This window comes from Haliotis rubra, unplaced genomic scaffold (genome assembly GCF_003918875.1).
Source record: "Haliotis rubra isolate DU_JTF1 unplaced genomic scaffold, ASM391887v1 Scf187, whole genome shotgun sequence".
Lineage (NCBI taxonomy): Eukaryota > Metazoa > Mollusca > Gastropoda > Lepetellida > Haliotidae > Haliotis > Haliotis rubra.
This window is the reverse complement of record NW_025765858.1, coordinates 1530636-1557743: the sequence shown is the minus strand read 5'-3', so window position 1 is coordinate 1557743 and position 27108 is coordinate 1530636. Positions and strand designations below refer to the sequence as shown.

Sequence of the window (27108 nt, the reverse complement as noted above, 5' to 3'; positions counted from 1 at the left end):
AACTTGCTCACTCACTCATGGGTCTTGAGATAAGGCACAGATAGTTTAGGCCTTCGGTACTGACATGTTTAGTCGTCAGCACTTGACGTATGTATTTGTTCCGTTCTGAGAACTAAACAAATGTACACATGCTATTTTGCATTTTATTGTACATAATTCACTTCAATAAAAACTATACGTCATATGGTTTTGGTTGTTGTCATTGTTGTAGTGATATGGCGGCAGTCCGAAAGAACAAGAGGAAAACGTATTTAGTTAATCAATCTCCGTCTTGTCTGTTTTGGTATTTTTCATAATTACACCTGTTCTTGTGGGATCTGAAACAATGCATGTCCACAACGGAAAGCTATAGTTTCCTATCAAGTTCAAGTGGATCCAGGAGAGCCTACTCAACATTTCTAGGCACTATGTATAAGCTTCGATTCATTCTGTCAAAATTTTGCTCATGTATGTCTTTTCCAGAACACAGATTACAGTAGACACACGTGTAATATGACGTATATAATTACAAATGGACCTATCTCTGCTGTATATGTACACATGCGTCGGGTTTATGATCATGTTTTCAAACATGAGCATCAAACTGTGTTTTCAGTCCACTCCCAAGACGTTTGGCTTGGAACACAATCAACTGGGCCACTGAGCTTCACCAGGATCACCAATCGTGCCGCTTCTTACAGAAATCATTTGGGTGTTTGTGATTTATTCTTAAAATCCGCTGCGCATTCGTTAGAACCGTTCAAATGTAACATAGGTTTATCAGCACGTCACACTTATGCATGGTTTGACGGATGCGTTTTGTTATTCCGGACGTGTGTGTGTGTGTGTGTCTGTCTTACTCTGTCTGTCTGTCTGTCTGTCTATACGTTTGTGTAAATGTATTAAACCTGAAGAATAGGTATTTATATGTAATATTATCTTTGGTAAAATGTACTTTCCACAAATACACCAAGTATAAACATTATGCTAGTATGATGAATAATAATGATCATGTTTCCTCGATATGTTAAAAAGGTGACAGCATAATTAACTTTAACAATGAACAAACTTTAAGACTTTCTTCGTAGACCTCGATACAAGATGTCATGAGGGCATGATGCCATCTCCAAACGCCGATGTGTCCATGTCTTGAGATTTACCCAGATATAACGCCCTTACCCTTTGTGTAAAAAGGCGAGACACTGGCGACCATCGAGAAGAAGCTTAGTTGTCTTAATAATATGGACGATCACTGCTACCGTTATCATTAGACTATGTATTACCATATACACAGCTCGCCGGACCTGTATTGTCAGAAGGATCAGTTGGGTAGCCTGGTGGATTAAGCGTTCGCTCGACACGCTGAAGATCCGAGTTCGATTCAGCACATGGGTACAATGTGTGAAGCCCATTGCTTGTGACCCCGCTGTGATATTGCTTAAATACTAGTTAAACTCACTCTCTAACTTTTGTCAGTATCACAAATTCAAAATCACTGTTATTTTATAGAAGACCAAAAACGCGTTGTCGCAAGTTTGCTGCTCAACGTGTTTTGAACAATGAGTGAATCACTTCAGATTACTGAAAAGGATTGCTCACCTTACGCATGTCAGAACCTCTTGTACTGAGCTTAATGTATCATTATTTCGTGCATGTACCTGCTGTTAATATTTCTACAGCAAATACAAATAATCTTCATTTCAAACTCACCAGTGATAAGTTGGACGAAATGCCGTCTAAAAGTGTCATTAGATATGGAAATGTCAGATCACACTTACAGCGACTGTGTCAAAGACTGATTATATTCAAACTGGTGTCTCTATATAACCTGTATAATTTATTATTGTAAAGTTTTCCGTTAGCAAGCAAACTCAGTTTGCAAAGAGTTGAAAAGAATAGTTCATAAAACATTGTATTATGCACTGAAACTGATCACAATTACACAAAGCCCGTAGTCGTCGTTCGTCGTGTAATGGATCAACTTGCTGATGCTGCATTTTGATAAGGAAGTTTGTCCTGATTTAACAATATTAATGTTACAGTATTACATGAGCTGCCGTGGACCTGGTAAGTCCACTCAAACCTTCAGTGACCGTCATAGTATAGTTGGGTGATGGGGTAGCCAAATGGTTAAAGCGTTCGCTCGTCACGCCGAAGACCCGGGTTCGATTCCCCACATGGGTACAGTGTGGCAAGCCCATTTATAGTGTCCCCCGCCGTGATATTGCTGGAATATTGCTACAAGCGGCGTTAAACTAAACTCACTCCTAGTATAGTTCCACTGAGATCGCTATACAGATCAATACATGAACTACTATTGCTAAGTCACTATAATCAGGTGCTCCTCTCTATTAATACATTACACGACGGCAATGGTGCGGTCCAATGTGCGGCTGAGATACATAATATTTCTTTAGGTCAAAGTGAGGAACAAATTCACCTGGACGTGGATACTTGCTGGGTTTTATGTTTCTGTGACTGTAACTGGACGTGGACCCGATGCTCAAAGTAAGTCGATTTGATTGTTGTAGATAAACTTGCACATCAGTGCGTTACTGTTATATTTACAAGTTACAGCTTATTATGTTATATTGGTATCGCTGTGTTATATCATTTTAATACAGCCTACTTACAAATATAACAATTCCTATATGTTTTATTCGTAAGCATAATTTCAATATGAATAAAGTATCACACATGTAACAAGTAAACAGTTGTATTAAATGCGGTATGTTACATTGACACTTTGAAGCTGCCACTATCAGTATTAACCAAGTCGGTGAGGTCTGTGTTACAGATTACACGCATGATCCTTACATCGTGTCTCCTGAGAGCGTCCAGTATGGCAGTGATGTAAACCTGACATGATATATTTTATTTGAAGTAAAGTTCTTCACGTCCATCTCCTTCACGTGGAAGAAAAATGATGAACGAATAATCCATGGATGGAATTACGAGATGAGATCAGGGCCTGGGTCTTTTGAAAACAGCATATACAAATACCACACCAATACTCTGACAGTTAAAGACACGAGGATGACTGATGAAGGAAAGAGATACATGTGTCAGGTTGAAGTGGCAGTTGGAACATGGTCATCGTCCTTTAACACTGACGAGTACATATTTGGACAAGGAGGTGAGAACGATATAGGGTATCATCATTATTGAACAAAACATCAAGAACCATAGTACGGACAATTCCTGTGAAAACATTACATGCGGTGACATCATAATGGAAGAATATTCATCGTTATTCACAATAAATACTGACATTAAAACATACATACCCTGACATACATTTATGCACACCATGGCCATATTTTGTTATCTGTCAATTGCTAAAAGGACACTTTCTCAATGTTTCAGTCTCATCTACTACCACCACAACTGCAAGTGAAGGTGAGGATGTTGCCATATTCCCGACATGGAGGGTGACGGAAGATGTGATGGGGTTTTGCTCTCCTTGTGGTGGACTCATTGCCACCATACAATCTATATCTGTCTATATCTGGCTAAACAGTCGGTCAAAAGTGAAGGTCAGACTGTTCACTTCATCCTACCGGAAAACAGATGAGTTGGTGATCTGTGATGTTACAAAGGAGGACGGTGGCCGTTATTACTTCAGTGATTTCAAGCAAAGATCATTTCATGGTGGTCACAACTTTGTTATTGCTGGTAAGTCTTGAGGATGTATTTGAATATGTAAAACATTATCAACAACAGTACCTTCTTTGGCCTACAGCATCTACACTTGACGTCCTACGATAACTAATTTTGGGTAATGTTACACATGTGCAATAGAACATCGATGTGAAGCAAACCAGTTTGGGCTCAAGATATGTTCTACGGTACTACAGGAAAAGCTGTTCTGGATGCAGTTGATCAGTTATACCAGGAAGTTGTTTTGAAAAGTAAAGTACATGCTACTCTCCTTGGCGAGGGGTGATTTGGGATACTAAATAGTGACCTGCATCCTTCAAAACAAGTTAAAAGTAAAAATATCGCCATATGTGTATTCGTAGAAATAGACATGTGGCCACTGCTAAACAAGCGCCATGTTTTTCATTTGTCAAACAAATTATCAAACTAAACTACCATGTTTTAGATGCAATATTCAGAATGGGAGATCACATCATCATAATTGTCAGTATTCTAATCAAAATCCTTAGTTTAGAAGGAAGAATAAAAACTCTACAGACTTAAATTGTTTAGAATGTATCTTCCTTTTCAGATCGTAAGAGTACAAAGGTCACAACTAATACGGTACCTTCCACCGTTAGTCAAACGAAACTTCAACCACGGCTCCAGCCTCCATGACGTCAGAAAGTACTCATGGTACGTTACGGTCGAAACGCTCTCTATTAACAAGATGTTGTTGCGGGGCACTTTCATACCCCATTGTCCCAAGTTGCACAAATTAAACATGATACATCTCGACGAGATCTCCAACGGTTGAATTGATAATACTCCCTGTATCAAATACCCTAGTATTTGAAAATACAATTTGTCGAGTTTGGAGGTTCGAATGCTGTCAATTTTAGAGTAAATATTTAAACTATATGTCTGGAGTAAACACTTAATGTTTCTTAATGTAACAATCCTTTCAGATTTTGCATTGAACCTTTGTTTATGATCCACCCGTGAAGGTCCGGGTTCAAATGTACCTTCTCTAACCCATGCTTGTCGTAAGAGGCGACTAACGGGATCGGGTGGTCAGGCTCACTGGCGTGGTTGACACATTACATCGGTTCCCAATTGCGCAGATCGATGCTCATGTTGTTGATCACTGGATTGTCTTGTCCAGACTCGAATATTTACAGACCGCAGACATATAGCTGAGTGCGCCGTAAACCTAAACTCACTCACTCACTTTGTTTATGATCCAGATGGTGGATGGTATTACTATTTGTTTCCTGCTATAGTGGATGCCACATCAAAAACAATGACTGTCACCAGCACACAAACCTCAGCTGCGACAACTACCGGGGTACCTCTTTCTAGAGCTACAACCGCCAACACTGACCAAAGTAATGTCATTCATTATTAAAATATTTTGAAAAAAAATATCGATCCATTTCATTTCATTCAAATAATTGTGTGTGTCCCCTTTAATACTTCGGGATTTTATTCATAAACACCTTGTAACAGTTCAAGGTCGAAGGACAAACATGATTTTCCTAAACCAAGTTTCTTCTGCGACATTAATCTCCATTGGACCAAAAGATTCATTACACACATGGGAAACATGATTTCAATTTGTTACCGACTGCCATGAAATAAATCAGATTCGAAACTATAATGTAATTTAATATTTCAGATGTTACTACAGTTGTCCTTTACATCATCGTCGGGTGTTGTGTCCTACTTATTGTGCTGACTCTAAGCATCGTTGCAGCTATTGTGTTAATGAGGATCAAGCAAGAAGGTAACCGTATGCAATGTGTTCATAAAACCATATTACTGTGTAAGGGAGGGAGGGAAGGAAGGAGGGAGCGAGCGAGTGCTTTGCGCCCTTATGCATCCTTGCGTCCCTGAAACCCAGGGCCACAAACAGGGCGAGTTTTTCTTTTCTTTTACATTCACAGGATTCTACATCACCGCAACAACATTGTTTCGACTCAGATAACTTTAACCTCCATGCTGCAATACCTCCCATATCAAGACACGCATTTACGAGAAACTAGCATACTAATGTACATGTAAATAACTTTGAGCCGCCAACCGTGTTCTACAGCAATGAGTGAGTGTGTTTAGTTTTATGCCGCTTCTAGAGATATTCAAGCAATATCACTGCGAGGGAACACCAGAAATGGGTTTCACACACTGTACCCATATTGGAAATCGAACTCGGCTCTTTGGTGTGACGAGTGAACCCATTAACCACTAGGCTACGCCGACCACCCTGATCGAAACGAAGCCTTTTCTCAAACTAAAACTAAAAATATTTTTCCCTGTTGCAGGTGTTCCCCAACTCCTGCGACATCTACGACAGCAAACATCGTTCAAAGTCAACGGTATGATGTTGTTGACTGTTTACCTGTTGGTGGCACTGAAAATAGTCAGCTGTGTGCGGAAAACAATTTAGGATATCACACACTTAACTTCAAACGTTTCAACCAAGTGAATGAGGTCGACCCTACAGATGTCAATACCACAAGGAACGGATTAGTACCACTGGACCAAGACTATGAACCTGTCACCCTCATGGACCATGGACCTGTCCTGGACTGTACTCAACAATACTCAGATCATGAAGAAGAGCATAATGATTCTGTATCTTTGTGTAGCTCGTATGATAATGATCAGCGTGAGAAAGATCGTTTCGGATATGCACAGTGCATAGTTGTCGCTGGTAACGTACTGACGATGTCAATTGAATGAGCCATCCAGAAAATTTGGTTTAAACATATTTTTATTTCGCCAAGGCTGAACTCTTGATAGGCGAACACGCCTAGTGGCTTATATAAACGCCGCTCCACTATCCCAAAGCGAGCTGAATTCGACGTTCTGGGTCCCGTTCCTCAAAGCGATCGTAGCGCTACGACTGCCGTAAGTCTATGTTAAAGTATGGGAGTTACGATCACCTTAGCGCTACGATCGCTATCAGGAACGGGGCCCTGGTGATTTCGACGATTGCATTGCTCGCGCTATATCTGGGAAGAACGTGCGCGATCGGAGTGCACAAGCAATTTCATCGGTAGGGCGGATGCCAAGTCGCTGTCGTGAGAAGTATTATTGACAATGGAAATCCGGAAGTTAAGTTATATGAAAAGCAAGCAAACATCAAATTTGAATATTATTTACCCGAGATCGTTAATACCACTTTGGATGCAAAATCAATTGCCTATATAACATGTTAATTATCATTTAATTATTGATTTTTTAGAAGAAATAGAATTATTACCTAAATTTTGAATAGTAGGTTTTGTAAATAGATAAATGTCATCTTACCAGTGGTAGTATAAATTAGCAACTGCGATTGTTAGTGGCTGTATCCTCAAAGGGGGTTTAAGTATCGTAAAATTATTATCCTCCTGAGAGGGTACTAAGTCCATCAAAGTCAATTTACCCCAACCATACTTTTAAATCACGGTATTTTTGTTATTTTTGTTAAGTTTTGGCTAAAACTTCCTATCATCGCCAGCGGCTGAAGGGATGGTGTAAATCCAGCTAAGGTCCATGCAGGTAGCAAAAGTAATGTAAGTCCCAATGGTCCCTAGTAAGGTGATCTACCTTTAGTTGTTGGCGATGTATAGCCCGTGTTTAATATTGTATTGTCTTCTTTAATTAAAATGTTTTAGTTTTACACGCTAGTTTTATATCCGTATCTGTGATACTCTAGTATTTTACTGTCCTTCGATGACAGCTTTTTACGTTCTAAATTTATTGATTTTAATATAGATATAAATCAAATTGTCCTCGTCAAGATTTGGCTGAAATATTGCCGATGTGACGGTCAATAATAACTCACTCATTCACTCACTCATTCAAACGCCGATGTGTCCATGTCTTGAGATTTACCCATATATAACGTCCTTGCACTTTGTGTAAAAAGCGAGACACTGGCGACCGCCGTGTACAACCTTAATTGTCTTAATATATGCGATCATCATTATTAGACTATGTATTGCGGTTTACACAGCTCGTGAGTCCTGTATTGTCAGAAGGATCAGTTGGGTAGCCTAGTGGTTAAAGCGTTCTCTCGTCACGCTGAAGATCCAGGTTCGATTCCACCCATGGATACAATGTGTGAAGCCCATTTCTTGTGCCCCTGCTGTGATAATGCTGGAATATTGCTAAAAGCGGCGTTCAACTCAATCCCTCACTTCTGTCAGTATCTCAAATTCAAAATCACTGTTCCCTTCCCTGTTCACTTCCCTTACGCATGTCAGGATCTCTAGTACTGAGCTTAATGTATTTTGTTAATTTCGTGCATGTGACTGCTGTTAATACTGTGACTGCATGTGACTGCTGTTAATACTGTGACTGCTGTTAATAATGTGACTGCTGTTAATACTGTGACTGCTGTTAATAATGTGACTGCTGTTAATACTGTGACTGCTGTTAATAATGTGACTGCTGTTAATACTGTGACTGCTGTTAATAATGTGACTGCTGTGACTGCTGTGACTGCTGTTAATACTGTGACTGCTGTTAATAATGTGACTGCTGTTAATACTGTGACTGCTGTTAATAATGTGACTGCTGTTAATACTGTGACTGCTGTTAATAATGTGACTGCTGTTAATACTGTGACTGCTGTTAATAATGTGACTGCTGTTAATACTGTGACTGCTGTTAATAATGTGACTGCTGTTAATACTGTGACTGCTGTGACTGCATGTGACTGCTGTTAATACTGTGACTGCTGTGACTGCATGTGACTGCTGTGTATTGTGCACTGAAACTAATCATGATTACACCGAGCCAGTTGTGTCAGAGAATATTTATTAAATATTTCCTGCTTCGTGGATGGGTCAACTTGCTTATGCTGTGTTCTGTAAAGGAAGTTTAGCCTGACTTAACAGAATATAGATAGAACACGAGCCGCCATGGACCTGGTAAGTCCGCTCATTCCTTCAATGATCATCATAGTATAGTTGGTGGTGGGGTAGCCTAATGGTTAAAGCGTTTGCTCATCACGCTGAAGACCCGAGTTCGATTCCCACATGGGCACAATGCGTGAAGCCCATTTCTGGTGTCCCCCGCCGTGACATTGCTGGAAAATTGCTAAAACTAAACTCACTCATAGGTTCCACTGATACCGCTATACAGATCAATACATGAATTACTATTGCTTAATCATAATAATTAGGTGCCCCTCTTTATTAATACATTATATGACGTCAATGATGAGGTCCAGTGTGGAAATGAGATACAATATGCTTTCTTTAGGTCAAAGTGAGGAACAAATTCATCAGGACGTGGATACTTGCTGGTATTTGTGTTTCTGTGACTGTAACTGGACGTGGACCCGACCCTCAAAGTAAGTCGATTTGATTGTTGTAGATAAACTTACACATCAGTGCGTTACTGTTATACTTGCAAGTTACAGCGTATCGTGTTATATTGGTATCGCTGTGTTATATCATTTTAATACAGCCTACTTACATATATAACAAATCCTATATGTTTTATTCGTAAGCATAATTTCAATATGAATAAAGTATCACACATGTAACAAGTAAACAGTTGTATTAAATGCGATATGTTACATTGACACTTTGAAGCTGCTACGATCAGTATTAGCCAAGTCGGTGATACCTCTGTTTACAGATTACACGCATGATCCTTACATCGTGTCTCCAGAGAGAGTCCAGTATGGCAGTGATGTAAACCTGACATGCTATATTTTAGTTGACGGAAAGTTCTTCAAGTCCATCTCCTTCAAGTAGAAGAAACATGATGGACGATTAATCCTTGGAGGGAATTATGAGATGAGCTCAGGGTCCGGGTCATTTGTAAACAGCATATACAAATATCACACCAATACTCTGACAGTTAAAGACACGAGGATGACTGATGAAGGAAAGAGATACATGTGTCAGGTTGAAGTGGCAGTTGGAACATGGTCATCTTCCTTAAACACTGACGAGTACATATTTAGACAAGAAGGTGAGACCGATATAAGGTATCATCATTATTGAACAAAAGGCAAGAACCATATAGTACGGACAATTCCTGTGAAAACGTCCCATATAAATATTACTTGCGATGACATCATAATGGAAGAATATTCATCTTTATTCACAATAAATAATGACATTGAAACATATAATCCTTGAGATGATTTTATGCAAAACATGCCATTATTTTTGTTGTCTGTTAATTGCTAAACGGACACTTTCTCAATGTTTCAGTCTCATCGAATACCACCACAACTGCAAGTGATGTCACCATTTTCCCGGCATGGAGGGTGACGGATGTTATCACTGCTTTTTGGTCTCCTAGTGGTAGACTCTTTGCTACAATACAATCAATCTCTGTCTATATCTGGCCAAACTTCAGATCAAAAGTAAAGGTCATCAGACTAATCACTTCACATAACGGGAAAACAGTTAAGTTGATGATCTTCAATGCTACGAAGGGAGATTCTGGACGTTATTTCTTCAGTGATTTCAATCGAAGATCATTTTATGATGGCCACAACCTTGTTATTGCTGGTAAGTTGCGAGTATATATTTGAATATATAAAGCATTATCATCAAGAGTGCTGGTCTTTGTCCTACGGAATCTCCCCTTGACGTCCTACGATAACTAATTCTGGGTAATGTTACACATGTGCATTAGAAATTCGCTGTGAAGCAAACCAGTTTGGGCTCAAGATATGTTCAACGGTACTACAGGAAACACTGTATTGGATACAGTTGATCAGTTTTACCAGGAAGTTGTTTTGAAATACAAAATACACGACTCTCTCCTTGGCAGGGTAACTAAGACTGACTGACTGAGTTTGGTTTTACGCCGCTTTCAGCAATATTCCAACAACATCACGGCGGGGAACACCTGAAATGGGCTTCACACATTTTACCCATGTGGGGATTCGAACCCGGGTCTTCGGCGTGACGAGCCAACGCTTTAACCATTATACTACCCCACCGCCCTGGGTAACTAACAGGTTATTAGTGTTAATAAATAGTGGCTTGCATCTTTCAAATCAAGTTTAAAGTAAAAATATCGTCATATGGGTATACGTGGAAAAGGTATGTGGCCACTGTTAAAGGACCTTCATGTGTTTTATTTGTCAAACAAATTATCAAACTAAACTACCATGTTTTAGATGCAGATTCCAAATGGGAGATCACATCACTAAAGCTGTCAGTATTCTAATAGAATGCTTAGATTAGAAGGAAGAATAAAAAACTTGACAGACTTGAAATGTTTAGATTTTATCTTTTTTTTCAGATCGTAAGAGTACACGGGTTTCAACCAGTATTGTACCTTCCACCATTGGTCAAACAAAACCTCAAAAGGCGACTCCATCCTCCATAACGTCAGCAAGTACTCAGGGTACGTTACGATCGAAACGCTCTCACCCCACTGTCCCAAGTTTCACAAATTAAACATGATACATCTCGACGAGATCTCAAACGGTTAAATTGATATTATTTCCCTGCATGAAATTTCCCGGTATTTGAAAATAAAATATGTAGAGTTTGGAGGTTCGAATGCTATCAATTTTAGAGAAAATATTTAAACTATATGTCTGAAGCCAACACTTTATAATTCCTAATGTAACAATGCTTTCAAATTTTGCATTTTACCTGTGGTTATGATCCGCCTGTGAAGGTCTGGGTTAGAATGTACCTTCAGTAACCCATACTTACGTAAGAGGCGACTAACGGGATCGGGTGGTCAGGCTCGCTGGTTTGGTTGACACATGTTGTCATCGGTTCCCAATTGCGCAGATCGATGCTCATGTTGCTGATCACTGGATTATTTACAGACCACCGACATATAGCTGAGTGCGGCGTAAAACTAAACTCACTCACTCACTCACTTTATTTATGATCCAGATGGTGGATGGTATTACTATTTGCTTCCTGTTGTAGTAGATGTCACATCTAACACATTGACTGTCACCAGCACACAAACCTCAGCTGCGACAACCGCCAACATTGACCAAAGTAATGTCATTCATTATTACAAAGCATTAAAATCCTTTGAGAAATTATCTCGATCCATTTTATTTTCTTTAAATAAATGTGTGTGTCCTCTTTAATATTTCGTGTGGGTTTTTTTCATAAACCATTTGTAACAGTTCAAGGCCGAAGGACAAACATGATTTTTGTTAAACCAGTATCTTTTGCGACATTAAACTCTATTGGACCAAAGGATTCACAACACACATGGAAACATGGTTTCAGTGTCTTACCGGCTGCCAGGAAATGCATACGATTGGAAACTATAATATAAATTGATATTTCAGATGTTACTACTATTGTCCTTTACATCATGGTCGGATGCTGTGTCCTGCTTATAGTGCTGGCTGTATTCATCGTTGCTGCTATTGTCTTGATAAGGATCAAACAACAAGGTAACCTTATGTATTGCGTTCATAAAACCTGATTACTATTGAAGTGAGTGAGTGAGTGAGTGAGTGAGTGAGTGCGTGCGTGCGTGCGTGCGTGCGTGCGTGCGTGCTTTACGTCCTTTTGCATCCATCGACCATGTGGATGGCCCTTTATACCCAGGACCACAAACCCGGCGAGTTTTTCTTTCTTTTACAGTCACAGGATTCTACATCTTCTCGGCTCCAACATTTTTCGACTCAGATAACTTTAATCCCCATGCTCCAGTACCTTCCATATCAAGACCCGCATTTAAGAGAAAATAATATTATCAATGTATATAACTTTGAGCTGCCAAACGTGTTCTAAACGAATGAGTGATTGAGTTTAGTTTTAAGCGATATTCGAGCAATGTCACGGCGGGGGACACCAGAAATGGGCTTCACACATTGTACCCATGTGGGAATCGAACTCGGGTCTTCGGCGTGACGAGTAAACTCTTTAACCACTAGGCTAGGTCCCTGTTGTAAACGAGAACCTTTTCCTAAACCACAGTAATCCTCCCTGTTGCAGATGTTCACCAACGTAGATCCCCTTCGACATCTACGACATCGAACATCGTTCAACGTCAACGTTATGATGTTGTCGAATGTTCACCTGTTGGTGGCGCTGAAAACAGTCAGCTGTATGCGGCAAACAGTTTAGGATACCACACACTTAACTTCAAACGTTTCAACCGGGTGAATGAGGTCGACCCTACAGATGCCAATACCACCAGGAACGGATTAGTACCACTGGACCAAGACTATGAACCTGTCACCCTCATGGACCATGGACCTGTCCTGAACTGTACTCAACAATACTCAGATCATGAAGAAGAGAATAATGATTCTGTATCTTTGTGTAGCTTGTATGATAATGGTCAGCGTGAGAAATATCGCTCTGGATATGCACAGTGCATAGTTGTCGCTGGTAACGTACCAACGATTTCCTTTGAATACACCATCCAGAAAATATTTCTAGTTCAGTCCGGTGGCATGTGCCTGACCTCAGATACTGACTGGGCTTTGTTTGCAAAATGTAAGATACATCCTTCTTGAAGAATATGTAATGCAAACTATGCAATATGAAGTGGAACCTATCTGCAGTGTGAACATAAAACATAATTCTGTTTGTGATACCAGGACTCTTTTTATTCTGCGTGTTTAAAGGTGTGGTTTAAAGGCTAATATCATTTTGAAAATACGTACCATAACGGGTACGTGAGTGGGTTCAAATTTAACGTCAATTCGGGGAAAATATCAGTTGATCGATGAATATTCCACTCAAGTCGTGAGATATGTTTGTAATATAATAAATGATACATTTTCTGGTTCCTTTGAAACAGTAATGACCAGTGCGGTTTCACATCTTTTTAAATTAATTGTGACAATCTCAATGCATCATTGTGAGTTTCGCTTCCCTTACAGTTGGCTATAAATACAGCTTTGTTGTCTGATTATTGTTTGACGCGTCTTATGACCAAGCCATGTAGTTTTGATTTGGATAAGTCACAGAGGATGTACAATCCTATTTCTTAACCGAAACGGTTACTGGTTGTTATTAATTTTATATGTTTGTAAAATCGGTTACATTGTACAGTGTTCTCATTAAAAAAGTCGCGATAAAAAATGCATGCATCGATCCATCCATCTATTCATCCATCCATCCATCCATCATTCCATGCATATAGACAGACAGACATGTATATATAGGTTTGTATGTGTTATATTTGCATACTGACCAATACTTTCCATATGTACTGCTTTCCACCGATTCATCGGAAATATTCTGTTCCCGAAAGCAAGCAATTTGTTGTTCCATTTCAATAGTATCAGTGTGTCATTATTTCAATTTTTATGTTACAGAAATACACACACGTGCACAAGTACAAATCCACATCTACATCTACATTCACTCACACACACACACACACACACACACACACATACACACACACACATACATTAACGTGCAAACATACTAGGGCATAATGTAGATGTGGAGAGACGCTCACAACACAATGCTGAATTAAGTTGGCTTTTAAGACAAACAATTTGTCTTCCTTGTTTCTGTATTGCCTTGAGATTGGACAATAATCGTTGACTTTAAAATCCCAATACTTCCTTCATAGTACGTATAAACGGACATTTACGAGGCGCCGTATATAGCGCAGTAACATACATATGCGTTGTTTGTAGTCTATTGCATATAGTATGATTTGCGAAGGATCAAACTATTTTAACGTTAGTTATACATTTGTTACAATCACAAACATTGGTAGCATGAACAATTAATCAATGAGTTAACTTGAAGATTTTATCAAAACTCGTCTTTCCATAACGTGGTTCGGCGTGTGTGAAACATAATGTCTCCTGTCTTGATTGTACTCTCATACACTGACTATTTCAAACCGGAAGAATTTCTTATACCAGGAAACAAATCGCTGACTAACTCGTTTGAGTTTTTTTTGTGAAATAAATGTTTTGACGTTCTTGCCCTAGTGTAAATGTTGTCTAACATCACAGTTTGCAAAGGGGCGGTGGGTAGCCTAGTGGTTAAACCATTCGCTCGTCACGCCGACGGCCCGGGTTCGACTCTCCACATGGGTACAATGTGTGAAGCCGATTTCTGGTGTAGTACGGGCGAACGCCATGGAACATTTCATTTCCATTTGAAACGGTGTCTCCCTTATTGACACCGATGGCGGAAGTTTGAAAATGGGAAACTTAGGAACATATTTCAATTACAAAAACACATCTGTGATACACTTAGCTATCCTCTCGTGGGCGATGGGTTTGATTCAATTCAGCGGCACTTGTAACCATTTTAGCCCTCGCAACAGTTCCTTGGTTTGCGCACTTACGAAGTTGTATATATTCATGCGTTGTGAGTTTTTATATTCATAATAATGCATTCTTTCATAAAATATATTGCTGGAATACCAGCTTTAAACCCAGCTCACTCACTCACAAATAGTGGGCAAGAAGCCCTAATTGTTTGTTGAGATGTACACTTCATATCGTAAACGTTTGTTTGATAAGGTACCAATGACCTGTTGTTGGATATGTGTAGTTGCATCTGTTCATTTTTCCAATCAATCACAACATAGGTAGCCATGTGGTTAAAGCGTTGGCTCATTGCTCCGAAGGTTTGATTCGTCCATGAGTACAATATGTAAAATATGAGTGCCCTCCACCTTAAACAGTGCTAACAACACCATAAAACTCACAATTAAATGTTAGCAACTGCGATTGTGAGCGGCTTTATCCTCAAAGGGGGTTAAAGTATCGTAAAATTATTGTCCTCCTGAGAGGGTACGTAAGTCCCATACACTTTCAAAGTCCATATCGCACAACCATATTTTTAATCATAGCATTTGTGTTATTTTAACTTTCGGCTAAATATTCCTACATCGCCAGCGGCTGAGGGGATGTTGTAAATCCAGCTAGGGTCCATGCAGGTAGCAAAAGTAATGTAAGTCCCCATGGTTCCTAGTATGGTGCTCTACCTTCAGTTGTTGGCGATCTATAGCCTGTTTTTATATTGTATCGTCTTGTATAGTTCAAATGTTTTAGATTTAGTTACTAGTTTTATATCTGTATCTGTGATACCCTAGTTGTTTTACTGTCCTTCGTTGGCAGAATTTTGTCATTTAACTTAAATTCTTGATATATTTATAACTTGCTTTAGTCACGATATGGCTGAAATATTGCCGATGTGACTTAAAATCTTAACTCACTCACTCACTCACAATTAAATGTTGTATTTTCAGGGAAAATGAAATGAGTTAATTACCTTGGTTACTGTCTGGTTGAATCCACAAACAGAATATTTATTAAAGTTGTAGGTATTGTATGGACCTGATGAAATACAGGACAGTGCATATTTTTTATGATATAAACTGTTGCCTTACTCTTTTTAATCAGTATATTACAACGTATCTCTTAAGGTTTATGGCCATACACAACATAAACATGAAAATAAGAAAGTAAAAGTTTTTGTGATGAATTCCCTTATTACTGACTGTGACTGGTTGAAACCATTGCCAGATTATTTGATACTGTGTTGTACTTGTATTGTTTGGGGCTGTTGAAATACAGGACAGTATTATTTTTCTAGTGTTCTTTCATAAATTGTTGCGTTATTAATCTTTATCAGTATATTAGCAGCATATCTTGCATATTTTGTGGCCATGCTTTACACTTCGAACTTTTTATGTGTTTTTGGGGGGTTTCCAGTGTAGATATAACCGTTAAATAGATCCACCCAACTAGAGGAATCTTTTCCTCTTAGTGACAATGTGGTGAAAATATAATTTGTGTATCTCGCTACTGCTTGCCTCCTCGCAATTGCCAGTTTGCATTTTGAGCTAAGAGTCTTAACAGTAGTTAGAATTAGATCTATTGTCACATACATCTATTTCTCTGAAGATTATTATCCATAACTGTACATTTTAATGTTTCATGTATCTCACCTTGGTTTTGTGGACTAGAAATGTCAACAGGCAAGTTGAGTTTCTACAATCCTGCACACTAAGATATTTGCATATCATCTTCAGTGTGTATTCTTATTGGTGTGTGACTCTTTACCAGTTAAAGATCTGTGTGCACTGGTGCTTAAAAATTCAGAAGAAAATTAAAATTTAAGTTGTTATTTGCTGTTTGTTTATTCTACAAGAAGGCGAGTTATATGCTTCGATATTGGTTGTGTTTCTTCCTGAGCTGGCATCAGACACAGTCCTATTGCAGTGTGCCATTGTATATTTAAAGTATGAAGGTTGAATGTGTGTGTGTGTGTTTTGGGGGGGGATCACACGTGTCTTCAACCAGATCCCGCTAGTCGCCTCTCACGACAAGCATGGGACAGGGAGTGTCCGAAAATCTGGGAATTCTTTCACTTCCTCCAAACGCCGTTTAGAGACTCATACGCAGTTTGTCTCCTGGAGTGAATGCAGTGTTGACAAATGGAAACAGTATTCCGCAGTACTAATCAACAATCACCAGTTTGTTATTTAGTGTTTTACCTCTTGTTCTCCAAGATCTTTGACCCGTGAAGATCCGGGTTAGAATTGATCTTCAGCAACCCATGCTTGTCGTAAGAATCGACGGGATCGGGTGGTCAGGCTCGCTGACTTGGTTGACACATATCAGTGGATTGTCTGGTCCCGAATCGATTATTTACAGACGGCCGCCATATAGCTGGAATATTGCTGGATTTACAGATGCGTCGGTTAAACATGAATCTGTATTATGCAAATTGTCCGAGTGGAGGTGCTACTAAAGGGGCAGGGAGACTTAAACCTTTCTAGAACACCTGGTGTTATCACTGACACTGACATTGGGTTTCACTGACCCATTAATATACTTCTGTCTGCTGCTTTACCTTTTATGCCTACCCGTGAAGGTCTGGGTTAGAATATTGATCTTCAGTAGCCCATGTCGTAAGAGGCGGTGGTGGTGAGGGTTGCTGACTTGGTTGACACATGTCATCGATTCCCAATTGCGCGGATCGATGATCATGCTGGTGATCACTGGATTGTCTGGACCAGACTCGATTATTTACAGACAGCCGCCATATAGCTGGAATATTGCTGAGTGTGGCGTAAAACTAAACTTACTCACTCAATCACCTTATATGCCAAACAGACAATCGATACCAATCGATACCATGGACTTTCATAAATTCATTATTCAGCTGAATTTGGTGAAGGAGGCTTGTCAGACAAGACCTTTATGTATATCAGTGAATGAGTGAGCGAGTTTGGTTTTACGCCGCTAGTAGCAATATTCCAGCAATATCACGACGGGGGACACCGGATATAGGCTTCACACAATGTACCCATGTTGGGAATCGAACTGGGTCATCGGCGTGAACAGTGAACGCTTTAACCACTAGGTTACCCCATCTCCCAGTTATATATAATTAAAACATTCATGACGGAAGATAGTACCGAGAGGAAGCTTTGGTAAGTATTTCATATTTCCGTGGTGTAATAATAAAAGGTCATAATTCTAAATTCATGTTTTGATTTCAGTGACTCTGATGATGTAAAGGAGTGCATGCTCTTTTTGGATTAGGGGTGCCCCTTTAGAAAGTCTGTCACCCTGTGCCTTTTGGATCCAGTGGGAAAAACTAGGTGACAAACGGCATGTTTTCGTTCACCATTCATCGCTTCCATAATTCACAATATATGCTAAAATATTGCTGACAAACTCACTCACTCTGATTTCGCCCTAAGGAGAGTTAAAAATGACGTTTCACAAGATCTCACCGCAAACAATTTCCTCTCTCTTTATTTCCTCCTGCAGATTGTGTGGTGTGTTACGCTGTAGACAGCAATACAGTCATAACAACCTTGTAATAATCGAAGTAAACCTGGCGACGTAAGCAACATCCCACACAGTGAGGACATACATAGATACATGCACGCATGCACGCACAGAGGCACGCGCGTGCACACACACATACCTACTTACGGGAAGGGAAGAATGAACTAAGGAAATACAGACTTTTTAAGGACAATTATGAAACAGATAAATATGTACGATGTCCACTGCAAAGAGGAAATTTTGATGTGGAGTGGCCTCAGTTAGAGCAGAGACGGGAACATACGAAAAGCCGCCATACAACGAGATACTTTCTTTTTGTCTGTCCTAAACAACTGGCAGATGAATTCCATGTCCAGCTTTACTGCCCCGTCTACACCACCGTTCCGTTCCGCCGTGTTCAAGCAAAATACTGCATTTTAATGCTCTACCTTATGAGGAAATTTTTGTTCATATTCTTAATTCTCATGGCTTAAGTTTTATCGTCTCCCAAACCTGCCATTATATTTTAACAAAACGTTGTGATTTTTTATATTTATATATATTATTATATTGTATTTTATTTCGTCTTGTGCTGTTATGATATCTAAATATTCATGCCATGTGTTTGTATATTGATTATTTAATATTGTCTCTCATAATTCGCTGAGCAACTGGTCGTAGTACATCTAACTTGTATTTTATTTTGTATCTGTGATATATCTATGTATATTAGTTTTAACTACGAGTAAGACATAAATCAAGTTGTCTGTCTATCTTCATGCTTTGCCGTATTTCTGTATCTGTAAAGTACAAGCCCCCACACACCTAAAACGCTAATTTTAATACAGTCACATCAGGATGACAGCAGTAACATGTGATGGATGACACATGATACTCTCATGGAAAAATAATCAATTTGTGAAAACAAAATGCGGAAAACTACGACAGACTCGCAGATGATGCTATGCAAAATACCATGCGCAAAGGATGCAGTAGTGACTCGCAGATGATGCCAAGCAGTGTACCATGCACACAATATGCAGTAGTGACTTGCAGATGATGCTATGTACAGTATCGGGCGCACTGGATGCAGTGGTGACTCGCAGATGATGCTAAGTACAGTACCATGGGTATAGGATGCAGTAGTGACTGGCAGATGATGCTAAGCAGAGCACCATGGGTATAGGATGCAGTAGCGACTCGCAGATGATGCTGAGCAGAGTACCATGGGTATAGGATGCAGTAGTGACTGGCAGATGATGCCAAGCAGTGTACCATGCACACAATATGCAGTAGTGACTTGCAGATGATGCTATGTACAGTATCGGGCGCACTGGATGCAGTGGTGACTCGCAGATGATGCTAAGTACAGTACCATGGGTATAGGATGCAGTAGTGACTGGCAGATGATGCTAAGCAGAGTACCATGGGTATAGGATGCAGTAGCGACTCGCAGATGATGCTGAGCAGAGTACCATGGGTATAGGATGCAGTAGTGACTCGCAGATGATGCCAAGCAGTGTACCATGCACACAATATGCAGTAGTGACTTGCAGATGATGCTATGTACAGTATCGGGCGCACTGGATGCAGTGGTGACTCGCAGATGATGCTAAGTAGAGTACCGTGGGTATAGGATGCAGTAGTGACTGGCAGATGATGCTGAGCAGAGCACCATTGGTATAGGATGCAGTAGTGACTGGCAGATGATGCTAAGTAGAGTACCATGGGTATAGGATGCAGTAGCGACTCGCAGATGATGCTAAGTAGAGTACCGTGGGTATAGGATGCAGTAGCGACTCGCAGATGATGCTAAGTAGAGTACCATGGGTATAGGATGCAGTAGTGACACGCAGATGATGCTAAGCAGAGTACCATGCTCATAGGAGGCAGTAGTGAGCCAACCTGTGCCTACATCCTAATTGTCAAGCGTCATCATCACTTTGTAACTGGCATAGCATGTATATAAAACGATTCCTGTACTTCCAGTACGTGAATTTTATGTTTGCAATTTGTCAGATATTTATTATATAATAGTTATTTTTCTAGATTTAAGGTAAGGTGGTGTTCACTTTGTTGCGCATTGATATATATGAAATACATGATAGCTCGGGGACTAAATTGGCCCTGAGGTGTCCAATCTGCTTCAAATCTGGCGATTTAAGAGCGATGGCAGGACTGCAGAAAAGCTGCCCTTCCACGCGATGTATGGTCCGGTATTGTCTGGATGTAAGATGCTGTAGTTCAGGAATTGCACTTGTTACTAATTAGGAAATAAAGTTCGCTCTACCCCAATGTATTTTGTAATAAAGTAAAGTTTTGCCCTGAACTATTATATTTAGAGCACGAGGACGGTAGAGCGAACTTTACATCTTTTCTAAGATGCTAAATTTAATATACTGAGTCACAAAAGAAACTTCACATTCTTTCTTTAGGGCCCTATAACAGAACAAGAGATGGTAAGATGGTTAAATTGTTATTATTTCATTGCTGAGATCTGTGTGATGTACTCGATACACTGACAGTGCCATAATCAGTTCCATTAGGCTACACCGCTGTTCCAAAACATGGGTATACAGAATGTCAAGTCACGAGAATAAAAATGCGAAATTTCTCAGTTCAATATCGTGTATGGCCGCCCTGTGCATTCACCACTGCCAAACACCGTCTCCTCATCGACTGCCTGATGCTTGTGAACACGTTGTTGGGGATTCTGCACCATTGCTCTTGCAAGGCGGCGCCAAGTTCCTGCAAATCCTGAGGTTGGTTCCTAAGACCACGAAGCCTTCTCCCAAGTGCATCCCAAACGTGCTCTATTTGATTAAGGTCAGGGGACCTCGATGGCCAGTCCATGACGTTGATTCCAGCGTTTTGAAGGAAATTCGTGTCAACATCGCGGTATGCGGCCGAGCATTATCATGCTGGAACTGTAGACCTGGGCCATGAGCCGCCATGAAAGGAACGAGTTCAGGGGTGAGCACCTGGTCGTGGTAAGCAGCAGCTGTGAGGTTTCCACGGATGACCAGAAGTCGGGAACGGTTGTTCCCACAGAAAGCACCCCACACCATGCAACTTCCGCCCTTGAATCTGTTGACTTCCTGTACACAATATTTGGCATACCGTTCACGACGTCGTCTCCAGACTCTATGTCTGCCGTCCGCGAATCTGAGGGTAAACCTGGATTCATCGTTAAAGACTCGATTCCAGTCTCTCTGGGTCCATCGGAGGTGACGTTGGGGCCACAGCAGACGTTGACGTTGATGAAACGGCGTCAATATTGGCCCACGATATGGACGTCGAGAATGGAGATTGGCAGCCTGCAACCGATTTCGAATGGTCTGTGAGGACAGTCGACCTCTAAACATCTCAGCCCTGGTTCGTGTAGCCGGCAGAAATCTGTCACGTAGGTGACGTAGGACGATTTGACGGTCTTCTGCTCGTGACGTCACACGTGGACGACCCAACCTTGGGCGATCAGAAGTGGTGCCAGTTTGTTGTAGAGGACCTCGCAAGTCATACACAGTACGACGGCTGCATCCCATTGCTCTTGCGACGTCAATAACTGATCTTCCCGCTTGCAACATGTCAACGGAACGTTCACGTTGCACATTTGACAATCGTGGCATTTCAAGTACCGTTAGAACTGTGGTTTAAAAGTGTTTTTTCAATTCTTGAGGCCAATGCAAACACGTGCATATGAAGAAAACTTTGATGCGAAGATCACGTGATCGACTGCACGTGCAAAACCTGAAAGATAGGGATCCCATTTCGGATACATAGATGTATCATCAGAGAAAAATTGTTCATTATTTTTCAAATTACATTTTGTGAAGTTTATTTTTTGACTTAGTATATATAATAGAGTATGGAGGAAGTATTTATTGTGAGAGGGACACATCTCCCTGTAAGTTACTGATATAACATATTGAGAATAACAGCGAGATGTACGGCTATGGTTGGACGAGGTCATTTGTGGTTTGTTTTCTCACGGATATATATGGATAATAAGTAGTATTATTGTACAGGACAGAGGACGTATTTGTTGTGAGAGGGACACATCTTCCTGTAAGTTACTGATATAACTTACCAAGAATCACAGCGAGATGTACGGCTGCAGTTGGATGAGCGTCATTTGTGTTTTGTTTTCTCATGGATGTATAGGAGGAACTTGGACAGGTGAGGCAGATACACTTATAACATTTATATTCCTGAGTGTGAAATGAGACAGATCTTGCATGTGCGCCCTCGTATGTATGTGTGTGTGATGTGCTGTGCTGTGTGTGTTTGAAAGAGAGTGTGTGTGAGAGAGAATGTCTGTGTGCTGGGCTGGGCTGTGCAGTGCTCTGTCTCTGTGTGTATGCGTGAGTAAGTGAGTGAGTGTGTGTGTGTGAGTGAGCGAGTGAATGACAGTTAATGTGTGTGAGTGTGTGTGCGCGTAAGTGAGAGAGAGAGAGAGAGAGAGAGAGTGTGTGTGTGTGTGTGTGTGTGTGTGTGTGTGTGATATAACCAAGACAATGGAAGTCAGGATGAGGTCAGTTGAACTGAGGTTTAAAGTCATGTTTTAGCAGGTCTTTGTACTTCATTAGCAGTGTGAGTGGTATGTAAACAACTTTCACACATGCATTTATCACTGAAGTACTTGTTGCCCTTCAGCTACGGTAACCTTCGGGGACAATGCTGCATTGTCCTGGTATCTACCGAAACCAACAAAGAAGGAGTTCACACTGTGGAACACACGCTCAGGGAAACCCATACTCTCTGTAACCAGCTACAATAATGTCACTGACATGAATCTAGAATCACATTTACAGGGATCATTTCACCTTCGGGAACAGGATTATTTAGATTTGTCATCAGTGATATCAAGTTCCATGACGAAGGCCAGTATGAGTGTTTTGTAGGACCGCCAGATAACAGAGGGTTTACAATTGATAACTGTGGACAGACACTTATCGTGATGGGTATGTGTTACTCAACTGCTATTTACTTCTGCCTCACTATATGCACATTTCCTGCTAATTAAAGGAAGCACATACATATATGTAATACTATTTTACGAATGAATGGATATGTCGGTAAATAAGAAGTCCTTTCATGTTCTATCAGTTTGTATTCATTTAAAAGGACATCTGTGATGCACATATAATATATTCTGTATTTATCCTTCAGCTGCGTCAACTGTGTACATCCGGTTTGGAGAAACAGCAACTCTGGCTTGGAATTTGCATGGGTCTGGAATGAAAGAGTTTTGGGTCAGAAACGACTTTTGGAAGAGCACAATCTTCCACATTACCAAGTACAATCAAATGAAGATTCCCAGTAGGACTCTGAGATCAAGAATAGTATTCACCGGGCACATAGCATCGACAGGAACTGGTCTGTTTAGCTTCATGATCAATGACGCTGACGACCATGACTTTGGCCAGTACAGTTGCTACAAGGGTTCACCACAACGTCCGGGAGCAAAGGTCCCCAACTGTGGGCAAAACCTGGTTGTGATACGTAAGTGGTTCCTGAACTGATACTATTGTCAGGATGTTAGTCTCTTGACTCACTGTTAATAAATGCGTTTTGTTTATGTTTCCAGAAAAGTATCATGTTTATGTGATGTCCTTGATTATCCCGTTCACAGGTAATTCACTCTCCATATGTTAATGTGTTTGCAACAGGTGTTCAAGAACCCTACATTGAGAGCCCGGGAAAGGCAACAGTCGGTGATTCTGTAAACCTGACATGCCACTCCTTTCTGAAAAGCTACCCCAACTGGAACCTGACCATGTCCTTCATCTGGAGTAGTAACGGAACGAGATTGGAGCACGACGGCAAGCATAAACTTGAGTCTGGTAGCAGGACCTGGTCAGGCGCGCGATTCATGACGAGCACTCTGACCATCAGTGGCGTGACAAAGAAGGACAGAGGAGAGAGATATACTTGTCAGACAGTAGTTGGGGAGAATCTTCTCACAGAGCAGAGTATAGACAATGTCCTTGGTGTATCGTGTAAGTAGTCCTTGCATATTTCACGCATCCATGATCGCATCATGTCCTTGACTGATATCATTCCAAATCTCATTTACAAAATATGATTTAGTAGCACAACTTCCGTATAAAGTATTATCAGTTCTACAAAGACAGGGTGGTGTGAGGGCCTGTGATTTAAAGCAGGTCGCCCCGCCTCAAACTCATCACGTGAAGGTTGTGTCTTGTTTTCTGAGATCAACTTTCATACTAACTGTGATTGTAGGTTTACCATCAGCAAATCCACTCCAAATGTTGAAATGTGGTATACAATTTGTCTCAGTCACTTAGTCATTCTTTTTATACGCATTTATTGTTGCTTTCATTCCACATTTAACTTGACGTATGAAAGAATTGCTCTTGTAATGTGGTATAAAACATATCTCAACAACTGTAATCATTGCTGTTGTTGATACAAATCCCTTTATGGGAACATTTACTGCGTTACAGATATACCTGACCCTCACAGTAAAAACACGGAAGCTCAAGTGGGAGACAATTTGTTGTTTTCCATGAAGACATCCCTACGCAAAACAAAGATCTACGTGATCGGTCCAACTGATAGACTTGTGTTCGAGATGGACTCCACAGAAATCTACATACGGGAAGCCTACTGGACCAGGATCAAGGTTATGAAGGTCATCACTTCATTGGCTACAGTTGCTGTACAGTTCCAACTCTCTGACATCACATCATCTGATGCTGGGAGGTACTACTGTAGCTTGAAGCCTCGTGGACTGACAGGCTGTTCCTGGGATCACTTCCTGGTCGTTTCCAGTAGGTGAAATTGCCTTTGTAATTTGAGCTAAAGGAAGCTAGTATCTTTCTAAAATCGTTTGTACTATATTACTAGACCAGCTTTACAAAATTTGATAAACATACTCATTGAAGTTTACTTTGTAAACAATGAATTCTGTGTTTATTCAACAGCCCGTTCACAACATGATAATGTCCATGACTAGGATTAATCATTTTTTTTCCGTTTCTAAGATAAATTTATATAAGTGTTATATATGATATAATATATTCGTATTTTAGATGCTGCTGTCACCGTACCAGCTTCACAGTCTGTCAGAACACCCACTACAGGTAAGGTATATGAACCATATCATTTAATCCGTGAACATGTTGTCTTAATGGTTGTAGGAAACCTCAGATCAAATACGGAGAATAGTTGCTCTGTGTCCGTCTGAGCTACACGATAGAAATACTGTGAGAACTAAATCTTAATCATTACAAAAGCCTATATTGTTTCGTTTAGCGATCAGTCAAACAACAGGAAACTATACCAAACTATATACTAAATCTTCCCTTTGTGCATAATTCGTACTGAAACATCAATAAATGTTTTAGATGACACTGTGACTGTACCAGCTTCACAATCTGAAGAAAGCTCTACTAAAGGTAAAGGATAATGCTTTGCAGGAACTTGAATTTTGCTTGAAGAAAAAGGTTTCTTTAATCCAAAAATGATATGCAAATTCTGTTACATCTGGTAAAAGTTGAACACAGGAAAATAATCAGAGGAGAAAATACAGAACTACCATGTTCAATTCCAGTTGCATAATGTCTATAAATAAATATCGAAGAGGCATCAAGAGCAAAAACGTGAAAAATGTCTGAAAGAAAGAAATATGTTTCACATCACCGGTGAGCGGTGACATATTTTTACATGCATTATTAAAAACACAGCTTCTTGAACTTAACGTAGAAGCAGCGCATGAATTACGTCCTAAAATGGCATTGTGTGTGAGACAATTATTACTTGTTCTATCTCAAAAGTTAATGCACTATAGGTAACACAATTTTCATATCGATAATGTTTAATAATGTATCCTATCAACGATATTTCCGATTATCGAGTATTATAGCCAGCCCCTCTGCCTATATTTACACTGGACGTGCATGTTAACACAGGATATTTGACGTCCACTTCGACTGTGAGAGATGATCTGACAACAGTGGAGCCAACCACAGTCAAGGCCAGTAGTATAGGGAATGGGGGTTCTGTGACAGGCCGATTAAGAGCGTCATTATATATCTATTCCGCTTCCAGCCCCCCAGTATAAATTAACAATTTCGAGCAGAGACACCATTCGATGCACATCCCAGACCCCTATAGGAGCCTTAAAATCTGTAGGGTACCATGAGTTTCGGCAACCCCGGGCGGGAACGAGGACTGCAATACATGGTGTCGGATGCTAAGCAGCCACCAGTTCCCCAGTCATAGAAAGGGGATTAAGAGCGTCATTATATACCAATACCGCTTCAAGCAGAGACACCATTCGATGCACAGCCCATGCACCTCTACGATTTCAAGCAGAGACACCATTCGGTGTACAGCCCACACACCTCTACGATTTCGAGCAGAGACATCGTTCGATGCACATCACCGCAGTTTGCTCCACACGAGCCTCCCAAAGCATTCGTAGAAGTCCTGGACGGGGAGCACAGTTGGCTCTGCAGCGGGCAAGAGCCCGGGCAGACGTCTCGCTAGTGGCTGCGTCTGTGCGGGGGGTCGACGCTTTCTCTCCAGGGGCTGTATTCCATATTTTACGCAGTCGATTGGAACCGATGCCGAATCGTTGTCTAGTTTCTTGTGCTGGGACTTTTCCACGCAGCTTGCGAATCTCCTCCACTTGGGCTTGCGATAGTTGTCTTTTGGGAGGCATTTGGTTGTGCTATATATCTACATTCGCAAAAAATTGTCTATATGGGAAACTAGGGCACACTAGACAAACTGGGTACACT

The 27108-nt window shown here is 40.5% G+C and overlaps 1 protein-coding gene across 2 annotated transcripts in view; it reads left to right on the top strand.

Moving 5' to 3' along the window:
* Nucleotides 1-22214: 22214 nt before the first annotated feature.
* The window catches only part of LOC124274054, a 193048-nt gene continuing 188154 nt past the window's right edge, over nt 22215-27108 (top strand). The window contains exons 1-7 of one of the 2 annotated variants that reach the window (XM_046709382.1): nt 22215-22516; nt 23510-23842; nt 24010-24339; nt 24808-25134; nt 25396-25446; nt 25711-25761; nt 26275-26339. In XM_046709382.1, the coding sequence (XP_046565338.1) occupies nt 22444-22516; nt 23510-23842; nt 24010-24339; nt 24808-25134; nt 25396-25446; nt 25711-25761; nt 26275-26339 (1230 nt within the window). In that variant the 5' untranslated portion in view covers nt 22215-22443. Of the gene's footprint in view, nt 22517-23131; nt 23302-23509; nt 23843-24009; nt 24340-24807; nt 25135-25395; nt 25447-25710; nt 25762-26274; nt 26340-27108 lie in introns of those variants that run through there. The other variant, XM_046709383.1, reaches the window with a different exon arrangement.